Raw genomic sequence first — 21,768 nt, 5'->3', positions numbered from 1 at the left:
AGCTGAGGCATGAGAATCGCTTGAACCCGGGAGGCGGAGGTTGCAAGTGAGCTGAGATTACTCCATTGCACTGCAGCCTGGGAAGAGACTCCGTCTCAAAAAAAGCAAAATTCCAGGGAGTGCTTGCTTCAGAGTGAGGGGGATAACAGCTGAGATGAAGGGACGGTTGCATATTGGTAAAGTGATGTTAAGCGGAAGGTGGCCTCATAGGTGTTAATTTCATTAGAACATCTCATAATTTTTTGTTTTATATATATTATTATATATATATTAAGTATTTTAGAATAGAATTTATAAAAGTAAGGTGTTAGAATAACATAACACCCATCAGTTCATACTTATTCTTGGGGAGAGGAGAGGGGATAACGAGCATTTCTACTTTCCAAATCTTAACTTCCTGAATTTTTTTAAATCAACCTAAAATGTTTATATAATATTTGGAATAAAAATGAAAGAAAATTAAAGAAAAAAGTAAAAAAAAAAAACTACTGAACACTTGTGATTACTTTTATACTTCCTTTAATCTTTCCTCCCACCCTATATATATATTGCACTAAACTTATTTGAAATGTAAGCTTTGGCTGAAAATAACCTGCCCTCTTTTGAAAGGAAAATAATTGCTACAGGGTTGTAATAATAATTCAATCACTGGTTATAGCCTGGTTATAAGGAAAACACCAGGAAACAGACATCCAAGGAAGGAAGCCTCTTATTTCTTTTCGTTTCAAGGCAATTTAGGTAAATTACAGACATTTCCCTCTCAGAGCTGAGGACTCTCAATAGAATTTTAAGTGTGGTCCATTTATATTAATGTCTTCAGTTTAGAACTTCTTGGACCTTTCTTTCTTTATGATGCCAGCTTTTAGTTCACATTAAAATAATTTTATGACTAGCAAGTTGCAAAAAGAGAAAGGTGTTTTGTACACGTGCCTTCTACATTTTGGTAGAAGGAGAAATCATTTCACGGCAATCATTTTCTGTACTTAGTGAATCTCTAATTTCTTTCCTTTTGGCACTGCCAACTGGATAACTAAATAAAAGATAATGGAGTTTGGATATTCAATACAAAACTATTTTCATTCTGTGGAAAATGAAACCACTTTGCAAACTACTATGAAACCACTGCAAAACCACTTTGCCCCACCGTTAAAGGTGTTTCGTGCTCCACAATCCTTTAGTACTGTTCAATCACTTGTCAGTGGTACTGTATTCCCAGTGTGTGTATGTGTGTGTGGTGGGGTGTGTGTGTGTGTGCACTGCTATCCATCCGTCTCCTCTACTAAACAGTGAGTTGCTTGAAGGTAAGATAAATGAATTGTGCTCCCCTAAGAAATGCCTGCATTTGCAGTTTGGTCCAATTACAGTGAATTGCACAAAAGCAATATGTAGGCAGCTTCTTTAGTCCTCAGGTGGAAGCGATAATGGGTGTAGGGAGATAATGAGACTAAAAATAATCATGAAAATGAGAATGTAAGTGCCACAAGAAATATTCATTCATTCATTCCATCATTTGGAATCATGTGTTGAGAATATGAAAATAAATCAAGCAAACACTGACCTGAGAGGAGCTCACACTCCAAGTGGGATAATTCCAAGAAGGAAGGGGCTAAAGAGAAATGGAAATACCTCACTGTGAGTTTCTAGGGCGAGAACAAATTTAGAGCCACAGATAGATGGGAATGGCACTTGAAGAAGAGGGAATCTCATCAATAAAGGCTTGGATGAGTGAACGTGCAGACTGAGTTTAGGACGCAATGGTTAGTTAGGTTTGAGAAAGTCAGAGTCCTGAAGTGAAGTACAGCCATCAAGGCAAAAGGCTAAAGGGAACACAGTGTGGAGGGGTTTGCTGAATCACAGAAACCAGGTTGGGGAGTTCAAACTTATTTTAGTGAGCAAAAGAAAAGCCTTACATGTTTTCGAGCAGAGAATTGGCATAATCTGAGTGGCACTTCGGAAAGAAAAGTTTAGCAACAGTGTTCAAAAGAGACCAAAGAGTAGAAAGGAAACAGGGAATTGTATTCCAAGACTATTGCAATTCAAGCAAGAGCCAGTCAAGGTCTTCAGGACCCATTTATGATTAAAAACAAAACAAGCTAGGTATAGACTGTACTTTCTTACCTTGACAATAAATATCTACTAAAAACGTAAAGCACACCTTGTTTTAAGATCAAGAACAAAAAAGGATTCTAAGTATCACTGGTTTTATTTTAAATTGTCCTGCAGGTCCAATCCAATGCAATAAGATAAGAAAAAAAAGTCTACATCTGGAAAGAAGAAAACAAAACTGTCATTATTTGAAGAAGATAAAATTATCTTCATGATGTATCTTTCAAAATCTACTGAAAATTTTTTAGAAGACAGTTTAGCAGTGTGGCTGAATGAGCAGATGGACTTAGAAATCTAAGAAGCAGACATAAATCTCTCCATTTTTAAGACAGAGAAGAATAGAGATTAAATAAAGGTTTTTACAAGAAAAGCATCATAATCCTTTCTCTGTGGACAGGTCCATGTGGATTAATAGTACATCTAAACATTCATAAGTGTAGCCTAAGAGGTTTCCAAGTAAATGTACCACACCCTGAGAGGAATGGCACTGCATTCTATGGAAGGTCCTAAACAGCCTTTCAGATGGAAATCACAGCATGACAAAGAAGCCAGTTCGGACTTCATACATAATTTGAGATCAATGCAAGGACAAGCAACAGAGATGGAAAAAATTCTTCCACTTTTAAGTATAGCCCACGTTTACAGCTCTCTTCTCCTATAGTTGTTCCCAAACTTATGTGTCAGTCTAATAGGTTGCTAATGGGAACAACAAAGCTAGGTATGCTTATTCCATTTACTGCAGGATTGCTGATTCAAAGAGGAGGCCTCCAAGAGGCAGAGAATGAGAGCAACACTTATCACATTTGATTGACATCAAATCCTTTTATCAGGTAATATCTCAAAGAACTAGTGCCTCGGAGAAATTCTAGTTTAGAAAATGCTGTGCACTCAAACATTCTCAATTCCTGGTATGAACCAAAATTTAGGTGCAACATAGCAAATGGTTAAAAGCAAGGATGCTGGAGCCCGCTATGTGGGATCCACAACTTACTCTTCTTTGACCTTCAGCAACTTGCTTAACCTCTCTATGCCCACGTTTCCTCATTTGCAGAATGGCAAGAGGGAAAATGACAAGAGCAGTTACCTCATAGGGTCATACTGAAGATTAAAATGAATGATGCAGTGGCTCACGCCTATAATCCCAGCACTTTGGGAGGCCAAGGGGGATGGATCACCTGAGATCAGGAGTTTGAGACCAGCCTGACCAACATGGTGAAACCCCACCTCTACTAAAAATACAAAAATTAGCCAGGTGTGGTGGTGCATGCCTGTAATCCCAGCTACCTGGGAGGCTGAGGCAGGAAAATCGCTTGAACCTGGGAGGTGGAGGTTGCAGTGAGCAGAGATCATGCCATTGCACTCCAGCCTGGGCAGCAAGAGTGAGACTCTGTCTCAAAAAAACAAAAAATAAATAAAAAATAAAAATAAAATGAATGATTTCATGTATGTAAAGCACTTATTTAAGTGTTGTCAGTACACTGTTAGAATTACAATATTTCACAAGTGAGGAAGAATACGACTTTGTTGGTGTAAGAAGAAAATTGCTCTGCATGAAATAGGTCCATAAAGGTCTGTGAGAAGAGCAGTAATACATACATTGTCTGCAGTTCTGCTAATCAAGACATTCAATTAATTGATATTTATACTGGAAACATTAATGCCTAGATTTGTGTTTGGTTTGAGGTGAGATGAATAGGAAAAAAAATAATAAAAAAAGAAGCAATCCTTAGCCTTAAAAAGGTTGGGGGATTTTCTCTAAATATGGTCCTCCTAAGTATCCAGGTTGAAAAGCACCTTTTCTCCAACCTTCCATATCCACTTTCCTGAATAAATTACATCTTCTGGAAGGAAATTTAGTACCAAAGGAATTCTGCCAATATTAAGCCATTTATAGGATTGTTTTCTACCACCTCTTCCCTCAAAATGATAAGCAAGTTCAACAGACATGAAACTACTACTGTACACTCAGGAGCCTTTGAAATATGCAATATCCCAAATGGGACAGTTCTTACCCACAATGCAAAATTCTTCCAGGGAACATCTATATCAACAGAAAAATGCCTTAAGTTACTGTATTATACTTTACTTTTAGTGGCTTAATTTATGCATACTTCATGGTATGTCAATTCCTTGAAATCTGGTGATCTATATATATAATATATATGATAACCAGTAGCCAGAACAATGTCATCCTCCAACTATTAATTAATTAAATAAGATATTCATATATTTATCCTTTTGGATGCCAAGTCAAGAACACATAACAGTTGAAACTCATTTGGGCTACCAGCCATAAAACTGTGAAATGCAAACTTCAACAGTACCCATCCTCATGGGAACCTGAAAAGGGTTATTTGAGGTCAAAAGACACACTATTTAAGGAGAAATGTCTCATGCAAGTATTTCTGATCCAACTATAGGATAGAGTGGAATACCAACTCAACTAAATCAAATTTCAATTCCTGTAGCCCTCTTTCAAGCCCCTCCACATCCAATCCCCTTTCTAGCCACCTTACTGTCTCCTCTATACTGAGGCCTCTCGAAAGTGGCTCACATGCTTCCTTGTTCTTTCTCACACAGTGATCACTGCTCTTTTTTTTGTTCAGAGTCAGGGTCTCGCTCTGTTGCCCAGGCTGGAATGCAGTGGTGCAATCATAGCTACCTGCAGCCTCCAACTCCTAGGCTCAAGTGATCTTCCTGCTTCAGCCTCCCAAGTAGCTGGCACTACAGGTGCGCATGACCATACCTGGCTAATGTTTAAAAAGATTCTGTAGAGGCAGGGTCTTGCTAGGTTTCCCAGGCTGGAACAGTGATCATCTTGAATACCTTTTCTCCCCTGTAGAAACTGTTATTCCATCTTTCCTTTTCTCTTTATGCCTTGTGTGTTCTTTAAGTTGTATGCAAAAAGTATCTCTATTTAAACATTTTTAAAAGTTATTGTTTATAGCTTATAAATAGGTATAACAGCAGTATAGGTAAATTTTTCACAAACCAGTTAGTTTCTGAAGTAATGGTACTCAACATGATAGTTAAGGCACCAAAAAGGACCTCTGTATTTGAGTGACTAAACCTACGCAATAAAGAGCAGCATTTTGTACTCAAAATTTTATAGAAAAGGAAACATGTCATGTCTTCTAAATTAAGATAGCAAATGCACCCAGAAAGGGGGCCCACAGCATTCCTTTCCTCTGTTTTTCCACCCTAATTTCCTCCTCATATTACTTTTCCTTTTGTTTACTTTACTCAGGTTCTCCTGTCCCGGCCCCCGGGCTTGCCAGTGATGCCCAGAGGATGATGTGCCTGGTGGCTGAGCTCTTCCAGAACTAAAGACGTGCGGATCCCTGAGTATCCATAACCATCAAAGCATGAAGTAATGCCTTGTAAGTGGTGTCACCACACCTCCCAGAAGAAGGATGGATTCCTACCAGAAGCAGTCAAACATAGTGCCAGATCATCTAAGTGAAACGGATCCCCATGGGTGCTGCTATTGGAATACCAAAGGTCTGAAGCTCATCCAATGCAATAGCAGAAATAATTACATCTGTGAGCATGTGAGACAAGCCCTGAGTTAGTCCCAAGTGGAAATCACCATCTCCAACCAATTCCTCCACCAGTTGATGGATGTTGGGGAGTGGGGTACAGCAACCCCTCCAAGTCCTTCCTCCCTCTATATAGCCCAGGAGACTCCCCTCCCACCAGCCTGGCCCCCAGAGTGCTGACTGGCAACAATATTCCAAGTTAAAATAGTTTGCTAAATAGTTATACAATTACTTTACAATTCATATATATCAGAGGAAAAGACAGGGAAAAAATTGCTAAGATACATGAATCCCAGACCATTGCTCTCCAAATCTTTTCAAATGATTCATCTCCTTTATTTCAAAAATGAATTAACCACCATATGGGACACTCATACATTCCTGATGGTTGTAGGGATTAGTAGACCCTGTATGGAAAGCAATAGGATAATATTTCATAGGATCAAATTAAAATGTTCACAGCATTGGTTCCAGGAAATCGGCTTCTGGAGAATTTATCCTCCAGAAGTAATTCAACAAAACAACACAGCTCTGTGCATGCAGATGCTCATTAACCCATCACCTAGAGTAAGGGAAAGCCGAGATCCCAATGAACAAAGCACCAACCAAAAGAAGAAAGGAGGATAGAAAAAATAAAATGGAAGATGTAGGGTGGGGAGATTAGGGCTGCATTTGGTGCTTGCTTTCATGTTACCATCATAGCGTTTATGCCATTTATTTACAAAGGAGGAAAAAAATCAATTCTGTGCCAACCCAGACAACACAGACCTGAGTGGGGGTTGGGAAGAGAGATTTTTCAGCACAGAATCAGACTCCTTCTCCAAAGAGCTGTATGGCCTTCACCTGCAAGGCGACCTCTTCCACAAGCAGAGGCCAGGACAAAAAGAGGCACCTGTGAGCGACAAAGGCGGTTTCCTTGGTTTCCCTCACGGCGCCAAGCGGAGTGGCCGCCTCCCACCACAGGGCCCCCTAATGGGCGCTTTTGTCCCGCGGGGCGGAAGGACCTCATTAGAAGGCGCTGGTGCTAAAGCGAAATGCATTTCCAGAACAGGAGGTTTCATCATTCCTAGCGTTAGCGGCAGAATGGTGACAGAAGGTAAGTGGCAGATTTGCATCACCGCGTCGCTCCTCGCCTGGAAATTGGAAACAGGCCGCCCGCAGAGGCGACCCCAGAGGAGCCGCGAGCCTGGAGTGCCTTCCCGGGGCCGGCGACTGGGGGCCCCTTCCGGGGGAGCCAGGCACCAGGGCGGCAGGCAGCATGCCACCTCTCAGAGACCAGGCGCCCGTGTCGCCTATGGGGGTTCTCAATGTCACCCACTACGAACGCATCTCAAACCCGCTGCCGCAAATGGCTTGCACGTACTTAATTGCTGCGGTGCTCAGCGGGGACCCGCGGGGTCGTAGCCCTTGCTGCGCGGGGAAGGGGTAGTGATAGGGGCGGGGAGGGGCCAGCCTCCAGCACACATTCTTTTTCGCATCTTTCCTCAACAACATTCAAAACGCAAACATGTGAAGCAGCTACGGAGAAGTGCAAAGTAACCGAAGCGGACTACTAGCGTGGGGAGGGTGGGAAGGGGGCGTAGGGTGAAAAAGTACCTACTGGGTACTATAGTCCCTGCCTGGGTGCAAGATACCCCAGTAACAAACCTGCACATGTAACCCCTCCATCGAAAATGGAAGTTGAATTAAAAAAAAAAAAAAAAGCAAATTTTACATTTTCTAAGCAGATTTCCTACCCCAGCTTCAAAGTAAGAATCAAATTGTCCCTCTGCCTGAGGTTTCCCTGAACAGAATCGAATGTGCTTTCTCTGTTTGGCTCCACCTATGTCTTCTTTCCACTTGTGTTTGGGCACTGATACCAAGCGATTTTTTTAAATTTGCTTTCCCCCAATTGGACTTAGGTTATTGATAGCAGGGATCTTGTCTTACTTATCATAGTAAATCCATGATGCTTAGTACTGAGCTTAGCACACAGTAGAATCTACACATATCAAAGTGAAACTGAAATAAAGGCAAAAAAAAAAAATCAGAATATCACATCTAAATGTTACAGCTGTGCTGTCCAAGAGAAATGCAATGCCAACCACAAATGTGAGCCACACATATAATTTTAAATTTTCTAGCAGCCTCATTAAAAGAAGTACAAAGAAAGAGGTGAAATTCATTTTATTAATAACTTACTTAACCTAACATATCCAAAATACTATCATTTCAACATGTAATGAATATTTTTAAATACTAGTAAAATATTTTACTTTTTGTGTACTAAGTCTTTGAAATTTGATGGCTATTTTATACCTACTGCTTATCCCAATTTGACTACCTACATTACAGGTGCCCAGTAATCATGTGCAGCTACCATTTGGCCAGCGCAATGTTACTAAGGAAGTAGCTATCAAACAGGTGTATATTTTCCCCCTTTCAAACTCTTTTGGATAAATGTCTAGACCAGAAAATATTGTTTCAAATAGATCCTCAAGCCAGTCTTTACCAAGAGCCATATTTATTAAGAAAATTTTAACAAACACATGAGCAAGCAAGTGCTGTTACTCTAGGATATATCCTAGGGGAGTCTGGGTGTTTTTTCTCCCACTTGTTTGAACAGATAATTAGCAGGTCGTGTTTTTTAGTGAAGTAATTAATTATTCTGGAACAGCTAACTACTTCCTTCCCTTCTAAAGTCTACTTTACAACAAATATCATATAAACAAACAATTAGTAGTTAGAGGGATTTGATGCTATCATGATGACATTAGTACCAGGGACCCAGTGCCAGAAGCCTCCCCTAACAGCCTCTTCCAAGCTGGGTGGGCAAGTCTGATCTACACAAGAATAGTGATACTCCAGGTATCCAAGCACCACCTAGGTAGGTCACCCACACCTATCATCCCAATACGGAACCTGGCCAAAGACCCAGGTGAGGAGGCTTATGTGGAGTCTTCCCATTTCCTTACCTCCCCACCCAACATCCTGCAGCCTAACCTATTCTAAACCTTAAGACCAGCCTAGTTGGGCCTGAATGTATGGAGCCAGCTGAACTTATCCCCTCAGCAGCATTCAGAGAGGAGAGCAAGAAGTCGGCCCTGGAAGCCATCCCAGGAAACCAGACCCTACAGAGGTCAGCCTGTCACAGAGGGCAGATGCAGGAAGGAACTGACAGCCTCACTTGGGATCCTGCCCACCAGGAACCAGGACTGGGAGAGGTTTGGATACTGACCAGATTGGCATTTGTCCCTGTCTATGGGGCAAGAGGTGGCTGTGAAAGGGGAACAGAAGTCCCTTCCCCCATGACCATCCAAAGTTTCTAATATCGATGGAGTTGTTATGTGCCCAGATTCCCAGGTGAAAATCAATCATCTCTTAGGAGTGAGGTGCCAGACAGGTCGTTCAGAGAAAAACTATGATATAACCTCCTCAGAGAACTGAAGCCGACTGCTTGGCAAAATAAGGCAAAATAAGACCTGGAAATGGGAGAGACCACTAAAAGAGTAAGCCTGACAAAGAAAGAGTCCCACCATGTGTCAATACAGAATTGTGTAACAAATATCTTCAAATAAAATGCTTCTAAAATACTATTAGTGATCTCCAGCTCTTAAGAACATACCCTGCAGCCAAAGATGCTAAAGGCATAAATCACCGGGGTTTGTTTTTTATTTGCACTTTTCCTCCAACTCCATCTCCCTTCAAAAGTTTTTCTTTAATGAGAAGAGGAATATGAAACATAAAAAGAGAACTACGAACCTTTTTCATTAAAGTACTGTGTTGCGCTGAATTCTGCTCTCACATATATGCTTTCTCTTCAGCCCTGTGGACGTATTTTCCAGCGTTCAGTTCATATCAAGGATGGGTATGCACTGGCGGAAAAGGTGATATGCAATACACCTAGACACACTTAAGAGGACTGCTCCAAATGTAGTTGATGGCGATCTAATAAGCGAGGGTTCTGAAGACAAATGAGACGCATTTGCCTGTTTCCCTGATGCTTACACAAGCTAAGGCAAGGTGAAGCAGCAGCAGGGAGAAGGCCACAGAGCAGGAAGCTCTTTAAATAGCTTTCCAGGTGACCCTGACACAGTGGCACTAGTGGATTACAAAGGATAATTGGGATATGACTGGGCCAGGCACGGTGGCTCACGCCTATAATCCTAGCACTTTGGGAGGCCAAGGCAGATGGATTGCTTGAGCTCAAGAGTTCGAATCCAGCCTGGGCAACATGGCGACACCCCGTCTCTACTAAAATACAAAAAATTAGTAAAGCGTGATGGCACGCACCTGTAATCCCAGCTACTAGGGAGGCTGAGACAGGAGAATTGCTTGAACCTGGGAGGCGGAGGTTGCAGTGAGCCAAGATCGTGCCATTGCACTCCAGCCTGGGAGACAGAGTGAGAATCCATCTCAAAAAAAAAAAAATTGGGACATGGCCATTGTGAGGGGGGATAGGCTGGGAATCTTGGTTAGCCCTGATGGCCCCGTGTGTGCTTTTACCACCACACCTGACTCTACACTAGACAAGTCTATCAGGGCAAAAGGCTCCTCTTGTTTCAAGGTCAACATGTATGAGCATGTCTTTCTCCTCGCTGGAAATTAACAGTACCTAGTCTTCTGATTTGAGCAAACCAACTGCAAGAAGAAAAGTAGAACTGCCTGGGTATTTGATAGTAGGAATTACTGTTAATATTTTATGTGTGATAGTGTTGTTGTGGTTATGTTAAAAATAAAGAGATACATATTGAAGTTTGTGGATCAACAGATATGAGATGTTAAGATTTCGCTTTAAAGCAATCTAGTGAGGTTGGGGAGAAAGGTCAGGAGAGTATACAAAAAATAAGATTGGCCATTTGCTGATCATGGTTAAAACTGGTTGATAAGTACATTTTGTTATTCTTTCTACTTTGGTATATGTTTGAAATTTTATATAATAAGTTTTCTAAAAGAGTCTAGGAATCAAGCGGGGAGAGAAAAAGCAGTCCTGTCTAAGGCTTCTCTCAGGGGGCTGTTTTTTCCCTTTCTCAGCTTACCATTGCCCAGAAGATATCACAGGCCATTCAATGTGAGCGCCAAAAAGAAAGGGTATATCCATCCTATTTTTCTCTAAGACTACAATCTTGGCCTCTGTCTCTGTCTGCCTCCAGAGAGAGATTTAGCTTTTGATCACCTCCAACAAACAACATCCTTTAGGATATTGAAACTGACAAGAGACAGCCTACAAAATCCTATGGTTTACATTAAAAGTCTGAAGGCATTGCCATGTTCCGGATCTGGGGGTTAACAGTGCATGACAAAGCACATACCCTCGGTAAGAATTTAATTTAGCTCGAATATGAAGGGATGCTTTATGAGACAAACTGGCAGCAGTTCTATGGGGTGAGCAGAGAAGTGAGACTATAAAACAGAAGACAATTTGCTATTTCTAAATTGCTCCCTCTCAAAAACTGTGCTGGGTGTCTTAAAATCATCTTGTATATCCTCTTACCCAGTAATCTCAATTCTAGGAATGTATTCTAACAAAATAATTGGGCAAGTCCACAAGGAGGTATGTGGACCACTGTTTATATCATGCCTTTGTTTATAATAGGAAAAAAAAAACAGAAAAACAAAGGTCCATCAGTAGGAAATAAAGTATTGATTAGGCATATAATGAAATTATATGCAACTTTTAAAATGCTGAAAAAGTATAGTACATTAGACTTCAGACATCAGCATTTAGTTTAGTATACTATACTATTAAGTAAAAAAGAGTTTTAAAATAGATTTTATAAAATATCTTTGTTTTAAAACAAAGTGTGTTGTAAGAATAGAAAAGAACTGGAATATACAATAAAATGTTAATTGTCGTGTTTTCTGGTTAGTAAAATTAAATGTAATTTTTTTGTTTTTTTTTTTTTTGAGACAGAGTCTCGTTCTTTCGCCCAGGCTGGAGTGCAGTGGCGAGATCTCAGCTCACTGCAAGCTCCGCCTCCCAGGTTCACGCCATTCTCCTGCCACAGCCTCCCAAGTAGCTGGGACTATAGGCGCCTGCCACCATGCCCGGCTAATTTTTTGTATTTTTAGTAGAGACAGGGTTTCACCATGTTAGCCAGGATGGTCTTGATCTCCTGACCTCGTGATCCACCCGCCTCGGCCTCTCAAAGTGCTGGGATTACAGGTGTGAGCCACTGCGCCTGGCCAAAATGCAATTTTTACCTTCTTTATGATTTTTTTGCGTGGTCTAAATTTTCTTCACTGAGCAGGCAACATATTGGGAACCCCACATATACAAAAAGAAGCTATTTATTTTAAGACAATAATAACAAAACCATAAAGATGTCTAAAGAAGGAAAGAAAAATTGCCAGAGCTGGACAGAGGTCAAAGTGACAATCCAAGCAAATAATCCCAAACTCTAACAGCCAAGGAGGGTCAGCACCCTTTCATGTTTTTCAAAAGACATCTTATACTGAGCAACTACTCTGTTCTAGGCCTTGTTCCAGGCCTTGGAGACGGAAATAAATGGGACACAATTTCCTGCCCTCAAGGTTTTCAGCCTAATTGGAGGAAAGGACAGATTTACCAAATAAATGAAATGCTCTACTGGGGAAGGGCAAAGTACAGTGATGCTTAGGGGGAAGGGGCTGATTCCACCTGGCTGGCAGAAGGGGGAGAGAGGGGCTGATCAGAAAAAGTGTCAGAGGAGGTATTGTGGGCTGAGAGTCTAAAGGCGAATGGATGCCCTTCCAAAGCTCACAGGCCATGCAGGTGAGCTTTGAGGATAGTCTCCCCAGGCATTTGGGTTGATGTGAGCAGCTGAGGGAAAAGGGATGGGCATTGAGCAGCCTAATCTTCTTGAGGGGCAACAGAAGCACAGATGAAATATGGGGTGAGGGGTAAGGCTAGGGAGTAGGCAGGCCCGCAGTATGGAGGGCCTGGAATGCCCCTACTGAAGCATCTGGTTTCCAACCTGAGGGCACAGGGGAACCTCTGAAGGGTCTGTACCTTCCTAAGATTAATCAGGCGGACAACAGTGTAGAGAACTAAGCACTACTGGGCCTTATCTGGATGCCTGCCGTGGACTAGCCACTGGGCTTAGCACACAACGGCCCTAGACAGTGGAGAGTGTTGTTATCTCTATTTTACAGGTGAGAAAACTGGAACTCAGCGTGGTTTAGGAATTTGCCCAAGTTCTCACAGATAAGAAGTGGCAGAGCTCAGAGCTCAGAGTTCATCCTGGCTATCTGACTCCCCCTCAGGTTCGGTGCTGTGAAGACACTATGATGAATCTAAAATAGTTTTCTCCCGAGTTGTCTATGATATTTACAAACAACCTCAAACTCAACGACTCAATTCCTACTAAAAGGAACTTGGTTGACGTGCAGCAAATGGGTTATGGGGAGAGCTCTCTCAGCCACAAAACTAGAACTTTATGAAAAAAAACCTGAAAGAAAGTAAGGTGAGACTGGATCTGTCAAGGGGCTTTTTTTTTTTTTTTTAGCTCAAGAGAAACCATTAGGGAGTAGGCAATTTGTTTTTGCTTTTTTTACATAAGTAGACACAGGTGGCAAACCTGAGGTAAGGACTAGAGGGAAATCAAAGATAGGGGGAGGTTTCCAACTGTGAATGGGAAGAAGAGCTGAGAATGGAAAACAGCATTAAATAGGGGAGTAGGGCCAGACAAGCACAGGTGGGGCAGAAGGCAGTCTCCAGTGATACCCAAGTTATTTACAGAAATGCAGAAGTTGGCATTTATGGAGTCTTGATTTCAGGCAGGGAAAGGGGGAAAAAAAAACCTTCAGTCAAGATACATTTACTAAGCAACTACACAACTACAGTAAAGGAGACAAAAATTTAATTAAAAAAAAGAAAAAGCTACATGGGAAGATATACACACACACACACACACACACAAACATCTTATGCATGATGACAAAGGAACAGCTAATGTAGTCTAGAGCTAAATGAAACATTAGCTTTGCCTTCAAGGATAGTTAGAAATACCAGAAATAGATGAAAACAGTAGGGATTCCAACCAGGAGAATGGGGTGAACAAATGCCTAAGAAATGGGAATGCAGGAAGGGTTTTCAGGGGATAGCCAGAAGAGGGCACTAATTTGTGGGGCCAAAGCTAATGTTGACATGAGGAAGGTCACCAAGGGAATAGGAGACATAGGAGGTAATCAGCGCCTATTGAGCATATTCTCTCTGCCAGACGCTGTCTCACCACTTCATTTCATCCAAATGACCCTGTGAAGTAAGTAATTATTATCTGTACTTTCAATACGAGAAAACTCATGCCCAGGAAAGCTCAGCAACTTGAAAAAAAAAAAAAAAAACTAGGTTTTTTCTTTAGCTAGCGAATCTACACTCGGTTTTGTCTCTCTTCCTGCTACCTCTACCCACCCCATTCACTGATTGTGTGCCTACTGTGAATAGTGAGTGGCCTCAGTGACACACGCCAGATTACAGCTCTCTATGATATTGACTCAGTCCATGATTTCACAGGGTACATGTGAAGGAAACCACTAACCCATTTCAGGTGATATAAACATCTCTGAATTTAGGGCACAGAGGAATGAAGAACTGATACATCCTGACACTACTAGACTAGAATGCACTTAGACAAAGTGACTAAATAAACTTACTTTGGTTTAAAATGTTACTGCTTTTAGATGGAAAAGCAAATTGGTACAACCACTTTAGAAAACAGTTTGGCAGTTTCTTATAGAGTTAACCGTATGGTTACTTTACAACCCAGCAATCCCATTCCTGGATATTTACCCAAGAGAAATAAAAATGTATACTCACACAGAACCTATATACAAAGGTTTATAGCAGCTTTATTCATAATCATACCAAACTGGAAGCAATCCAAATGTCTTTCAACAACTGAATAAACTATGGTATATCCATTCAATGGAATACTAAGCAAACAAAGATGAATTAATGATACACATACATAAATAAATCTCAAAGAATTTTTAACTGAAAGAACCAAGACTCAGAAAGATACTTAATGTATAATTCCATTTTATGACAATCTGTAAAAGGCAAAATTATAGAGAGGAAGACAGGTAAGTGGTTGCCAGAGAAGCATACGGGCTTTTATTTTATTTATGTTTTGGAGTAATAAAACTGTTTTGACTCTTGATAATGGTGGTGTGTGGTAGGCAGAATAATGGCCCCAAAAGATGTCTATACCCTAATCCCTGCAATTTGTGAATATATTGTTACATGGTAAATGGAACTTTACAAAGCAATTTCAGATACAATTAAGGTTGCTCATCAGATGACCTTAAAGGAGGAATATTATCTCAGATTACTCGGGTGGGGAGCTCAGTGTAACCACATGGGTCTTCAAAAGTGGAAGGAGGAAGAAGAATCAGAGACATGCATGCCTGAAAGAGAGGGCCTTGACCTGCTGCTGCCAGCTTTGAAGATGGAGGAAGGGGAGCAAGTAGCTACAACCTGAGAGTGGCCTCTAGAAGCTGAGAATAGCCCCCAGCTACAGTTAGCAAGGAAGTGGGTGCCTCAGTCCTACAACCACAAGAAACTGAAATCTGCCACCAATCTGGTGAGCTAAGAAATGGATCCTTCCCTAGACCCTCCAGAAAAAAAGCATAGCCCTGCCAATATCTTAATTGTGGCTTTATAAGACTCTAAACATCAGCCCACCTGCTGGACTTCTGACCTATAAAAACTGTGACATAAAATAAATGTGTTGTTTTAAGCCTTTTAAGTTTCTAGTAACTTGTTATGGCAGCAACAGAAAACTAATTAATACAAGATAGTTACAGATCTCTATGTATTTGCCCAAAGCATAGAACTATACACCAAAAAAGTGGTATTACTGGCTGGGTGCAGTGGCTCATGTCTGTAATCCCAGCACTTTGGGAGGCCGAGGCAGGTGGATCACCTGAAGTCAGGAGTTCAAGACCAGCCTGGCCAACATGGTGAAACCCCATCTCTACTAAAAGTACAAAAATTCGCTGAGTGTGGTAGCACATGCCTGTGGTCCCAGCTACTTGGGAGGCTGAGGCAGGAGAATTGCTTGAACCCAGGAGGCAGAGGTTGTGATAAGCCAGGGTCACACCACTGCACTCCAGCCTGGGTGACAGAGCAAGACTCAGTCTCAAAGAAAAAAAAAAAAGTGGTATTACTGCGTGTAAATTTGAAAAAAAAAAAAAAAAATTGTTTTAATGTTATTGCTTTGGAAGACCATTACTTGGAAAAAAGAAAAGTTTTAAGGTGTAGCCATATTTCTTCACTTAATCTCTAAAATCCTAACTCAGGCTTGGATTTGGTCTCCAGGGTCTCCAGGCCCCTTCCCCATCCATCCACTGCCAAGAAAGAACCTAAGCTTCTGAAGACTGGGGCCACTTTCCAGCTCAGGGTTTGTGGCTGATGTTTTGCTCTGGCTCTTAGGCCATAACTTATGTTCCCTCAGGAGGAAGCACTCATCTTTAACAAGACCTGCTTTCTCAGGACTGCAAACAAGAGAAAAGCCCAATAAGAGGAAAGTGAAGTGTGCAAGTCCATTTCAAAGAACTTTACTGGGAACTCACCATGTCAGAGAGCTTCCATTAATACAGTTGCTTCAAAACCAATAGGCAGTACCCAAAGTAATGGATGACTCACCGGGACTTTTAGCAGCTAATGGAGTACTCTGAGAAATGCTGTAAATCCAATATTTTTGCTGAAAAATTAATGTGTTACGGGAGGGAGCCTCTTTTCTAATCACTTACCCACCCCCACCCTCTACTTCTAGTTCATCATCAGTGTCTTTAGCTCTTCTAATTTTTGCCAAGGCTGAATGCAGTTCTTTCCCAATTTTCTTATATCATTTTAAGTATTATATATGCTATCTTACCAGGCCCACTCAGAGAAACAGCACTTATCTTTAAAATTATTTTTTAACTACTCCCCACAGCCTACAGCCAATAAAAACTCTGTAAACTATGTTAAATATACCAAAGTTAAGTTTCTAGAATTCACAAAGAGATGGATAAATATTTACTAAGTGCCTTCTACGGACAAAGCCCTGGGAAGTATAAAGGAGCAAAATATGCACGGTTCTTGTCTCTAAACATGGCTTACAATGTCATTAGACATATGACCAAAGCTAATAATAATCCAAGGCAAAAAAACTTAGGAGATAATATACAAAACAAATGCTATAGGAGTTCAAAGTGGGGGAAAGATTGTGGCTGGTGTGGTCAGGGAAAGACAGCTCTGCACAAAGCTGAAAAACTGCAGGAGTAATGGAGAACATTTCTCCCAGTCAGGACATTTTCATAAAAGAGAAATCTAGAAACTCCACCTGTAAAATCTCTTTCTTGGAATATATCTCCATAACAAACAGAACTTTAAGGGAAAAAATGACCCTGGTTTCAAAAACACAAAGAATTTCTGGGATTCTGAATTTGGACTAACAGATAACTCCACCAAAATTCATTCTTTACTTGTCTCTGTTTGAAGGTGACATATTTCTGGATGATCTGGGCTTCTTTGGTCATCCCCAGTCTGTGCCCCTAGAACTAAGGAAGGTTGTGTACATCTCAGACAGTTTTCACTTGCAACTGAGCCATGTCCGCCGGCTCCAGTTGAACTGACTTGGGACCATTCTACTCATTGTATATGGCATGATACAGACTGCCAGAACCCTCATTTCCTTTAGTGCCACATTACCAATTAGGAACGGGAAGGATCCTGGCACATGCCAACCCAACTCCCAAACCCTTCAGTATCTGGCAGTCTTCTAGTCTGTACATGCACTCACCAAAAGATACGTAAATGAATATTCATAGCAGCACTAGCCATATTAGCCCCAAACTGGCAACTACCCAAATATCCATCAACAGTCAGTAGACAAATCATGGAATACTACAAAACAATGAGGATGAATTTGACAAGCATAACACTTAATCCCAAGAAACCACACACAAAAGAGAACATACGCTATGGTTTTATGTAACATAAAGTTAAAAAGAAACAAGCAAAACTAACAGCATCAGAAGTCAGAATCGTGGTTACCCTGAAGCAGGGGAAGTTAGGGACTGGAAGGGCCACAAGTGGGATTTCTAGGGTCCTGAAATGTCTGTTTCTTAGTCTGTGAGGTGGTTACAGGGAGCATTTACTTTATAAAAAGTCATCAAGCTGTATACTTATGATAACAGTTTTCTATATGAATGCTTCATTTCAATAAAAAGTTTACCTTAGAAAAACTGAAAACTGTTGTATTAAAGGATTATAGTAGGATAAGCAAAACTTACTTTACAGTTGAAAAGCAATGTGTATATTCACATCCACGATTTTTACTTAAACTTCTTTAATATGGTGACTTGGTTTTAATTTATTTAGCCACTAATATATGTATATTTAGATGAGGAAATATATACTCATAGCAATGTCATATTAAAGAAGGATAATTCTAAAATTAAGGATCTCTGCCTTGCATACAGGTCAAGGAAAATTATTTATTACTTCACTTCGTTGGTTCTAGGAGAAGAGGAAGAGGAGGAGAAGGGAGAGGGGAGAGGGGAAAGGGGATGGGGGAGGAGGGAGGAGGGGAGAAGAAAAACTTCTTCAGGCTCTTCAAAACCTCTGGGAAAAAAATAGGGTGGCCAGAACATGTTCCAGTACTGCACAATTACTTGTTTAAAAATTGTTACAAGCCAAGGGGCAGGGACTAGATGTCCCCAGTAACTCCCACTCTATCTAAACCATAGCCTGGCTCAGAAAGTAGCAGATCAGGCTGTAGGCAGATCCTGGCTGAGAGCTGTAAACCAAATAAGTCACTATATGCCCCAGGTACTGCCCATGTATATGTCACTAACACTTATCTGCCATTAACTGCAGAATTTCCTTCCTCATCAATAATCGTAGCTTATATCTTCTCTGCAAGTTTAACACTAAACAGAGAGAAAACCCCGCTTTCCTGCCCTCATAGGTCAGCTCGCAGAATGATCGCCCATCCACACAGCGTTTGGGGGTCAGACTTTCCTGATGACTGTGAAAATGGGGAGATGGGAAGAGGTCGTCAAGGGAAGCAGCCTTTTAAAGCGAGGTACAGGTTAAAGCCCCGAGGCCAGAGCCTTGCCCAGGCTCCTCTAGCGTGGAGAGCTCCCGCCTTAATCCCGCCTTACGGTACAGTTGTCACCTGCTGGTCCCCAGGGCCCTTCGCTGGGACTGCTGGGACTGCGGCAGACAACCTTGGCAAAGATGCTGGGGACCGCCTGGGCTGGAAAACGCCTGGAAAGGCCAGGCGGACTCCTGCAATACCCTCGGTAAACTGTCACCTGTCAATCACTTGACCTAAATACACCAGCCACTGGAGGAAGGGGAGGAGGGGGTTAGTCAGAGCATGCTCAGTGATCAGGATGACATCACTTAATCAATGCTGGGGACGGGAAGGCTGCATCAGCAGCCTGGAGCAGGCTGCCAGGAACGTGTCAGCGGGGACCGGGAGGCTCCCATTAATTCGGTCCCTCCCCACGCGGCTCGCATACAAAGGGGGCACCATCAGCCACACACGCTACGGACAGCGGGCGGGGAAGGGGCGGGGGACCGGGCTGGTGTATTTCATCTGACAGATTCCTTTAAGAACTAAAATCCATTGGTGTTCCCTCCCCCCACCAGCAGCCCCAGATGCAGAGAGCGAGCTAAGTAGGGGGAGGGGGTCGGGGAGAAAAGCTGGGGAAGGGAGACAGAGAGGGAGGGGGGTCTGAGCCGCACAAAGTAACTTCTGCTCTTGGCACAGAGGGCTATCTGGCTGCGCTCTGAGCCCCCTCGCCCCACAGATGTGGACGGACACAGCCTCCTCTCCACCCAGCGTGAGGCGCATCAGAGGGTCTGCAGACATGGGAGGGAGGTCATCCCAGAGGGGAGGGATCAAGCCGGGACTCCACATCCAGGGCAGCCAGGCGTGAGAGGCAGCGGGAGACACACCAGGTCTCCAGGGGACACCGAGGCCACCAGTACTCCCCCAACCCTCCGCCTTCTGCGCGCCGAGCAAGGTGAAACACCGCGGGGAGCCGCGTCTACACTGCCGCGGGAGCTCCGAGAAGCGGCTAGAAATTTTCCTGTACCCCTTTTTCTTTCTTTTTTGCTAAGGTCGTGAGAAGAAGAGGCAAGGCTTTTGGTAAATCGAATTGATTGATGCCCAGAAGCATTTGCGGGTTGCAGAGCTCACACTTTAAAGGGGGCCTGGGCACCCGGCTTGAGGGTCACCCGAATACACTACCCACGCGGCGAGGCGAACGTGGGGAACAATGGGCTTACCCGGGCCCCCACCCGGCGAACAATGGCGGCGCCGAGCCCGTCCTCGCCCCCCACCCCCACCCCCGCCACCCACGCCCGGCCCGCCGCTCCCGACCGCCTCTCCACCCGCCCGGGAGGGAACCATAGGGCTGGGGGCGAGGGGTCTCTGGTCAGGTCCACCCGAGAGGCCAGCCCCGCGGGAATGTCCGAGGGGGCGGCCTAAACACCTCCGCTGCGTCTGGGGCGTCGGGGCGCCGAGCTGCGGCGCGGAGCAGCAGGGGAAGCAGACGCCCCAGCCACTTACCCCGATCACCACGGTCTCATCGCCTTTAAATTTGGGGATGAATTTGTCCCCGCGGACGATCTCCGCTTCGTTGAGGGGCCGGAACCGGCACATCACTTTGATGCTGCATTCTGCTGGATCCGCCATCTCGGCCGGCGGTAGGGAGGGGGCGCGGGGATGGGTGGGGGGCCGGGGCCGGGAACGACGAGGGAGGAGGCCGCGAGCCGCACCGCCCACAGCTAGGCCGCCTCCTGCAGCCTCCGACGACGCTTCTCAGCAGGTCATCGCGAGCCCGGCCGGCTGGGCAGCCCCGGCCGCTCCGAGCCCGGGAAGGTGGGCAGCTTCTCCGTTCCGGCCCCTCCGGCTGCAGACCGGCCTGCCCTGGCCCTGCCCCGCCCCTGCCCAGCGCCCCCCGGCCCACCTGCCCGCGACCACGCGGCGGGCGGAGGAGGCGATGCGCAGGGAGCGAGCCTCGCCCGGCTCAGACCTCCCGGGCTCCTGCGCGCTCAGCCATCCTGCATCAGCACCAGCGCGCTCTGCCGCCTTGCGACCCGCCCCTCCGCCCCGCCCTCCCCTGGCCCGCCCCGGGACGGTGACGTCACCGTCGAGGTCCGCCAGGCCCCCGCCCGACTCCGAGCGCTGCGCATCCCGGGACTTGTAGTCACTCTGCTTGCCGGGGGAAGGACAGGATGCGACCTCCAAGACCCTGCAAGTCCGGTCTGGCTGCCCAAGCCAGGAACAGGATGGAGGTCATATCCAATATTTCCGGTTAAAATCTCTAGATAACTAGGTCTGGATCATTCTGATCCCAAAAGAAAATCACTTGGGAAACAGCTCCCAATAGGCCCTGGGTTTCATTCTTCAACTTCTACCACTAGATAAGGATGGATGTTTGTTCAGAGTTTGGGTTTGATTGGCCTTGGTTTAGGTTGGCGTCTAGTACTAAACTAATCAACCAGAATCAGGGATTTTGTAAGATTATGGAGGAATCTCGTGGTGGAAAGGTTCCCAAAAGAAGAGGGATGGTATTCCCAGACATGGTGCCGGGCTGGCAGAACAACTGGGTGTCCACTCTATTTTTCCAGAACTTTCTTTTCCTCTAAGACCTAGCTCAACCCTCCTTCCTCAGACTTTCCCAGCTCATTAAACACCTATAAAGAGTTGGTGGCCCTCCTTGATGTTCCCCTAATCTCCTGTGCCTGTCTCTAGCACTGCACTTGGGCGGTGATATCTGCTTGATATCTTTGTGTCTGTAGCAACTAGCACATAGTGGGCAGCATACTGAATAAGGATTCTACCCTAGGAAGAAGCAATGCCTGAGTGTGAATCCCACCTCAGCCACTTACTAGATGTATGACCCTCAGCAAGGTATTTAATTTCCTTAAGACTCAGTTTCCTCATCTCTGCCATTGGAATAATATCATCTTGTGATTTCTGGGGGAATTAAAAGAAATGATGCTTTTAAAGCACCTAGCATGGTGCCTGACATGTATATAGTATAAGCTCTTGAGAGTTAGATGTTATTGGGTGCTGAACAAATGATCATAAAACAAATAAGTTAGTTAATTTTAGGAACACATCTGTTGCTTAAATTCGGGTAATACCTGAAAATA

The 21,768-nt window shown here is 43.7% G+C and overlaps 1 protein-coding gene across 2 annotated transcripts in view; it reads right to left on the bottom strand.

The window, feature by feature from the left end:
- KIF5C (kinesin family member 5C) overlaps positions 1 to 20,702 on the bottom strand; it is a 155,429-nt gene extending 134,727 nt beyond the window's left edge. Inside the window, exon 1 of one of the 2 annotated variants that reach the window (XM_063631013.1) lies at positions 20,177 to 20,702. In XM_063631013.1, the coding sequence (XP_063487083.1) occupies positions 20,177 to 20,302 (126 nt within the window). In that variant the 5' untranslated portion in view covers positions 20,303 to 20,702. The remainder of the gene's footprint in view (positions 1 to 20,176) is intronic. The other variant, XM_055262657.2, reaches the window with a different exon arrangement.
- Between the last annotated feature and the right edge of the window lie 1,066 nt (positions 20,703 to 21,768).

This window comes from Symphalangus syndactylus, chromosome 22 (assembly GCF_028878055.3).
Source record: "Symphalangus syndactylus isolate Jambi chromosome 22, NHGRI_mSymSyn1-v2.1_pri, whole genome shotgun sequence".
Lineage (NCBI taxonomy): Eukaryota > Metazoa > Chordata > Mammalia > Primates > Hylobatidae > Symphalangus > Symphalangus syndactylus.
The sequence above is the reverse complement of the archived record's forward strand: the minus strand, read 5'-3'. Positions and strand labels throughout refer to the sequence as shown.